Genomic DNA, 7,248 nt, shown 5'->3' with positions numbered 1-7,248 from the left:
TTGAGTATTAAGGGTTGAGGGTTCCTCACAGTGGCGAATCGCCAAAGCCTTTGGCGACGAACCTTTCTGCGCTGCGTCCCGTGTTAGGGCTATGCCGCTCACAGAAGGACGAGATAGTTCGATCACTACAGGTTCAGCAGCCCCGAGGAGCTCGACTATCGCTGAACAATGAATTGGTGAAGCAGCCGCCTCAAATGCTACTTGATGTCCTGTCGGCGTCTTCTCAACGTGTTTTCCTTCCCTCAAGTAGAAGAGCCTCTCAAAGAAAGTGATTCGATAGTCCTAGTATTGACCAAGATCCCGTCACTGAAATTTTTGTTAAAAATCGTAAAAATATGAGACATAAGATGATGGCTAGATAATACGCCAAAAAAACTCAGTCAAATAACACTGAGAATAATAAGCAAAATGTATTCTCCGTAGCGATGTTCTAAAAACCGGCTCGTCTCATATCAGTTTCGACAGCACAGAGAATTTTCCACATCATCAGAGAGGAAGTATCCGAGACCAATAATAGCTCATCAAAACTTGTTTTCCTTAAGATCATCTTGCGTTCGCTCTAAAAGTGGTTCGATGAGAAGATTTTAACAGATCTTAGAGTTTCGTCAAAATGCCGAAAACGCCGGTCACACGGCTATTTACAGATGTGCGCACATTGCAATACAGTAAGGTTTAGCTGCTTTGCGTGACCATCCTTATGACGCAGTCCGGGCCTACGACATACTGAAGTGCACAAGCACCTGGCTCAAAAAGAAGGATCCATGACAAACAAACACTTTATTGTAAAGCGAAAGAAAAAAGCAGTGCACACAAAAAACTAGGCCTCTGCCTGGGTCTACTCGAATTCCCCCTCGTCATCAGCTGTCGCCTCCTGGTACTGTTGGTATTCTGACACCAGTTCGTTCAAGTCGGACTCTGCCTCGATGAACTCCAACTCGTCCATGCCCTCTCCGGTGTACCAGTGCAGAAAGGCCTTGCGGCGGAACATAGCTGCAAAAAAAATAATATATCAAGCAGGCGGGGTCACACTCCTAGAACTGTCCCCGAAAATGCGCTGTTCTAGACAATCGACAGCAATGGGTAGCTACAATGAAAGCATGTGCTTTGAAGAAGCACTTTCAAATCAAACACGATGGTCACCTGTGAACTGCTCGGAGATCCGCTTGAAAAGCTCTTGAATGGCTGTGCTGTTCGCAATGAAAGTAGCAGACATCTTCAGACCTCGAGGCGGTATGTCACAGACAGCTGTCTTTACGTTGTTCGGGATCCATTCAACGAAGTAACTCGAGTCTTTGTTCTGGATGTTGAGCATCTGGTCATCGACTTCTCGCATGCTCATTCGGCCTCTGAAGACAGCAGCAACTGTCAGGTAACGACCGTGGCGGGGGTCGCAAGCAGCCATCATGTTTTTGGCATCGAACATCTGTTGCGTCAGCTCCGGCACAGTCAGAGCCCGGTACTCCTGGCAGCCGCGGGACGTGAGTGGAGCAAAGCCAGTCAGGAAGAAGTGGAGGCGAGGGAAGGGCACCATGTTAACGGCCAGCTTGCGAAGATCAGCATTCAGCTGCCCAGGAAATCTGTGAGGAATGGGACGGTGCTTGATTAGAAGCCCGCTTAATTCACAAGGGGAGAGAGAATTTACAGAGGTATGTTGGGCGCTCTTGTTTGGGAGCAGTCAGAACAAGATTGTGGTAAGATTATGCAGCAGCTACAACGGTCAGTGGAGGCATCTTGTAGAATGTCGCGATTGTTGCCGCTGTTCATTCAAAGCTTTTGAATATCGGGTCATCAAATTAGAAATTCAGTTCTCTTCACGCCAGTGCAGACAACGAAGCCCAATGAAAGAACGAACTCATGGAAATTTCAGACGTTACATAGTTTACACTTTGCCAGTCTGTTCTAGAGAACATTAAAACTGCATGCCTGTTATTTGCCTCAAATTACAACGGCGGAGAAACAAAGCAGCTCCAGTAAGATAACATGATTTCTTCTGTTGCTGGTTTCGATTCATTGGCAAAATCACAAAAAATAAAAATGGATTCTTCACGTGGTCACTGCTTCGTATCCAGCTTCAAAGGTTATACAAATTACTACATTAGGAGAACATCGATGGGTATTAACTTCACCGGTCTGCCGGTTGTCGTGGCACTTTAAAATTATGTGATCGTTCTCCAGGCCCTAAAACACCATCCCCCAACAATGGCAACTTCCATACCAAAACGTGGGAATTTGTATTACCTTTTCCCGAAGAGAAAACGGGGATAACTGATTTCACTGTACTTAAGGCTTTATATGGAGGTCCTGTACGCTAGGATTAAGGAGCTGAACGAGATAAATGTGCGCTTTATAAAGGAGAAACACTTCAAAAAGCATTCTCCACTGACACACACCTAAATTATTTCCAAGAGATTTGAGATATTTGCTTTTTGAACAGAGTAGTTTTTCATCATTTACAGCGCGAGGCGTTAATTTACCTTTTCGCCTCATGAGTTTTCTGAGGTACAGTGGTTAAACAAGGCCATTTTATTCCCAATGTGTGCAATCGCATGCCGTAGATTAGGCGCCGCTCCATTATTCCCGACGACAGCCGCCTTCTCGTTATTGCTGCCGCTGCCGAATTCACTTTCCTTGAAGTGATTTTCAAAGCTTCCTTGAGCAGCTGCTTGGCTGGCTATAGCAGGTGCGGTGTTTGTTAGGTTTTTTGCGGACGGTGAGGGTGCTTTTATTTGCTTTTTTGCTCGTCATTGTATTTTCTGAAAATATTGCCACCACATGCACTTTATACATGGAGGTTAGCTGTAGTGTATTACTCTAAATATTTTGTAAAAGACCTTGGCGACCGCAGTCTTTGCAGTGTTTGTTCCATAATGAACCGATCACTGCCATCGGAACTAGCAATTCGGCGGATGGTGTCGACCTCTTTGGGCTCTTTATGATCATGCATGAGGCGCTTAAGTGGCCCCTTGAACGAAGCTGCGAAATACTTACCTCAGGCATGTGGTCACACCCGACATCGTTGCAGAAACCAAGTGGTTAAGGTCTCCGTAGGTGGGAGTCGTGAGCTTCAGCGTCCGGAAGCAGATGTCGTAGAGTGCTTCGTTGTCGATGCAAAAGGTCTCGTCGGTGTTCTCCACAAGCTGATGCACTGACAAAGTAGCATTGTAGGGCTCGACGACAGTGTCCGAAACCTAGAGGTAGCCGCAGGAAGAGAATGAGAACTTTGTGCTTAACGACTAATCAAAATTCAAGGAAGACGCCTTATAAAGCAAGGCCGAAATGTCATGTTTGATTCGTTTCAAAGATGCTGAAATTGGGTCCTGCAGATAATGTCACACACCTTTGGAGAGGGCACTACACTGTAGGTGTTCATGATGCGATCGGGGTACTCTTCACGGATCTTCGAGATGAGCAGTGTGCCCATGCCAGATCCAGTACCACCGCCCAGGGAGTGGGTCAGCTGGAATCCCTGCATGCAGTCGCAGGATTCCGCCTCCTTGCGCACAACGTCGAGCACAGAGTCCACCAGTTCAGCACCCTCGGTGTAGTGGCCCTTGGCCCAGTTGTTGCCAGCACCACCCTGACCTGGAGGGGCAGGTTGTGAAAGGCGTATACTTGCACAAACTGTATCCTGAAGAAAATCAGTACTGGAATATGCAATAAAGGAAAGCCACTATCCAAACACACTTCACACAGCAGCCAGAAAGGCAACAAAAATTGACTTAAGTGGCCTGATGGCCGTAGCCAATAGGGGGATTAACACCGCATTTCATAGGTAAAGTTAAGTTTGGATAATATTAGGATGCTGTTACGTGTGAATTAATTTAATTAGTTTTCAGGCATGTAAAGACTATAACAAGTGATGGCTATGTTTTACTCGGCCTTCAGAACTCAATCTCGGCACTAAGCCACTCTGGTTAAAGAGCTATGTGGCAGACAAGACGAGGACAGAAGGAGGCTCTCTGCAGGACCCATCTTTTATCGCTGTCCTAATTTTTTTTTGCACTCTGCCAGATTTCTCCCGCTGAGGACTACATCCAGTCATTAATTAATATGTCACATACCCGTTTTGCTGGAGTGATGTGGGGCGTTGTGTTCTGCGGTGTACCAACTGCGGATAGAATCTTAATTTGGAAATAGCACATATATTGCCACTCTCGTACTTACGCCCGTTTCGCTGCACATTAAAGTCGTGTTGAACCTTCAAGCTTACGCGTGAGTCTTGGGGACCCTTCTAACGGAACTTATAAAAATGACTTCATATTCAACTCAAAGGCACTTGATTTCGTGGCTGCATGAAATTGACTGGCACGTGGACTGGATTGAACTCAACAAGGGTACGCAGTGCGTACAGAGATATGGGCACAAATTTTAGCCAGTTCTGCGCATTAAAGTTTAGTCTATATCGTGCGCTCTTGTGAGTGTGCTGATTTAGTGTGCTTTAAGATGGAATGGTGCAAAATTAAATATGTTGCTCAGGAAATGACGAGCAACTTCTTACCGAACACGAAGTTGTCCGGCCGGAATAGTTGTCCGAAGGGTCCCGAGCGGACGGCCTCCATGGTTCCCGGCTCCAGGTCAACCAGGATGGCCCGAGGCACGTATTTATCTCCTCAAACAAAAAATAAATGTCACTTAGGTGCAACAAAAGTACGTTTGTGTGGTTACAAGCCATGCGTGCATCACAAAGAAATAAGCAAAAGAAGCAAAGAAAAGAGATCCTGCTAACAATAAAGATGTGACAGCTGATAAAAGCAGCACAATAATAGCCCTAGACCCCCTCCCCCCCCCCCGTCCAATCCTTAAACAGCAGCTTCAACAATATTTATTAAATTTGGTTGGAGTAGCAAAACCACTTACAATGTGATTAGGATAATTTAAATGCATTAAAATATAGTTACTGCAATTAACGTTGCTTTAAGCCATTCTGTTCTCTATTACTAAACGTTTAATGCGGTACATAGTATTATAATTGGTAAGGCGCTACTGGGTTATCAGAGGGGCAGTAATGCAGGCGTACGGACTACTTTGGTCCACTTGGGGCTGTTTCACGTGCAATAACATCACCGAGCACATGTCTTAACATTTAGCCTACATCGAAATGCGGCCGCTGCCTCAAGATGCGATCCCACGATGACGCTAAAGCCGAACGCCATAGCCACTGAAGCACAACAACGTTACTGTTGGCAAACATGGCGTTAAAACTTTTATCCCACCCACGACAACACGGGGAAACTTTGTCGAGGTGAGACTAACGGTATGTCATCGTCAAACCTGACCAGGTTATGATTCATGACTCCGTCAGCGGAATTGTGAACAATCCTGATTTGTGAGAAAAAAAAATCGTTTTTGATGAAGAACGTTCGAAGTGAACCTAGATGTGCTGAAAAAATGTGGCCTGAACAACTGCACTGGCATAACATGCCGCAAGCAGAAGAGGCCATGACGCGTTCAGTGCGACTAATCAAAATCATCCGCGATCGGTTTTACGGTGTAAAACTCGCCAGGGCGTGCCGCTCAAGATGCTCCGCTGAGAGGCCAGGGGTCAGTTTAACAGCGTTAAAGAGCAAAGCGCGCTCTACGGTACGAGAAAGTTCCAAAGTGAAATTATCAACCGAAATACAGGAAGGCGTGTACCGGGGGCCTCGTTGTAGTAGACATTGATGCGCTCCAACTGGAGGTCGGAATCACCATAGTAGGCTCCGCTTGGATCGATGCCGTGCTCATCGGAAATGACCTCCCAAAACTGCAAACGTGTAAAGACATCGGTACTCATCATGGTGTCACAGTGAGCAGCGACCACTATCAAAGCACATTTAGAGACATGAATTCGCTTCTAACACGAAATAACTCCAAAGACCTTAAACATCATAGCTGAAACCGGTTCAGGTGGCATTCTGGGGCTCATAATCATCAGCGTTCCTGATGGCGAAAAACTGGCAGAGCCTAAAGCACTTCAGTCCATTGAATAGCGTCAGGCGCAAAACCTAGACGATACGGGAAAAAATCCCATTAAAGTATCCCCGGCCTCCGCGTGATCCCTTTTGAGGCAGTCAGTGGCCCTAAGACTGCTACATGTCTCCTCTCCGCCAAGAACGACGATAAAGGCTCAGGTAGGTGACATAAACCAACAAGACACTCAAATAGCGAGCGGCAAGTAAAATGTCAACTCGGAAACAAAGGTCAAGATCCAGAGATTACACTTGCGCCGGGGCGCAAAGTGCTACGCACAGAAGGCACGACTAAGTACAAAAGCAGTGCGGCTACTACCAGCCATGACTTTTTTACAAGTTAAGTACTTAAACCCGTAGCCTGAAACTACATCCTAGAGCACGGTGTTAAGGCCGCAACGCAATCGCTAGCGTAAAACGCTTCGGAACAGGCACTGAGGTCGTAAGAAAGTCGCGACAGCTCCGGCCACGAAATATCCCGAGGCGAAAGAGGCGGCTTACCTTCGCTCCAATCTGGTTTCCGCATTGGCCTGTCTGGATGTGGACAATCTCGCGCATGATGGATGCCACTCCGCGACTCAGTTGCCAAGGTGCCGACTGCCAGCCTGGGTCAGGGGTCCACGTATCTGTAGCCTTGCGCCGCAACGTCGCTAACTTCTTCTTCAACTGTTTTCCTATGTTTACACGTGGCAACTTGATAGCACCTAAGAAAGCGCTACAGGCTGTTTCTCCCAAGGTAAATGTGCCTTTGAGTCCGTATGTAAGACTTTCAGTTCACGTAATAGATGCCGTGTAGAGCATATGCGCAGTACAATACGAACTTTTTCTCGTTGCGGATATCATCCGGCCAGACGGGGTGCTCACACCTGGCTGCAGGGGCGAACGCGCTGGCACGCGTCATGGCCAGCTTTTACTTTCTTTTCTCAGTGCTCGAGAGGTAGAAAAGAAGAGAAAGAGGCTGGCCTGAAAAATAAATATCTGGCCTGCTACTCTGCACTGGGGAACGGGAAGAGGAGAAAAAAGAGGGTCACGACGGGACATGATGATGATGGGAGGAGGCAGATGGAAAAATACAAGGGAGAGAAGAAACTTTATTAGGATCGTATGGCGGGACTTCCCTTAAGCTCGGTGGGTAGTTTGCTCATTTCAGGATTCGACTGGCCTTGGCCGCTTGGCGAACTTGTTGGATGAGAAACTGCAGACATAAATTCGATCGCGCAGTCAGAATCGTAAAATGTGCATGCGTAGTCTTGGCACATGCCTTTATTTAAATCTCTTTTTGCTGTCAGAAGAGGCCTGA

The 7,248-nt window shown here is 46.8% G+C and overlaps 1 protein-coding gene across 4 annotated transcripts; it reads right to left on the bottom strand.

The window, feature by feature from the left end:
* Nucleotides 1–750: 750 nt before the first annotated feature.
* On the bottom strand, nucleotides 751–6,949 carry LOC144134276 (tubulin beta chain-like). 4 transcript variants are annotated; one of them, XM_077667228.1, is made up of 7 exons: nucleotides 6,450–6,949; nucleotides 5,635–5,743; nucleotides 4,499–4,609; nucleotides 3,338–3,582; nucleotides 2,989–3,188; nucleotides 1,141–1,577; nucleotides 751–990 (listed from the first exon to the last, which is right to left on the bottom strand). In XM_077667228.1, the coding sequence occupies exons 1-7, from the start codon at nucleotides 6,504–6,506 to the stop codon at nucleotides 836–838; spliced, it is 1,314 nt and encodes a 437-aa protein (XP_077523354.1). In that variant the 5' UTR covers nucleotides 6,507–6,949; the 3' UTR covers nucleotides 751–835. The 4 variants fall into 4 exon arrangements, with proteins under 4 accessions (XP_077523354.1, XP_077523360.1, XP_077523363.1 ...); XM_077667234.1 differs by having other exon boundaries at nucleotides 4,499–4,606; XM_077667237.1 differs by lacking the exon at nucleotides 5,635–5,743 and having other exon boundaries at nucleotides 6,450–6,948.
* Nucleotides 6,950–7,248: the final 299 nt, after the last annotated feature.

The sequence above is a fragment of the Amblyomma americanum genome, chromosome 1 (genome assembly GCF_052857255.1).
Source record: "Amblyomma americanum isolate KBUSLIRL-KWMA chromosome 1, ASM5285725v1, whole genome shotgun sequence".
NCBI lineage: Eukaryota > Metazoa > Arthropoda > Arachnida > Ixodida > Ixodidae > Amblyomma > Amblyomma americanum.
Note: the sequence above shows the minus strand (reverse complement) of the source record. Positions and strands in the feature narration are given on the sequence as shown.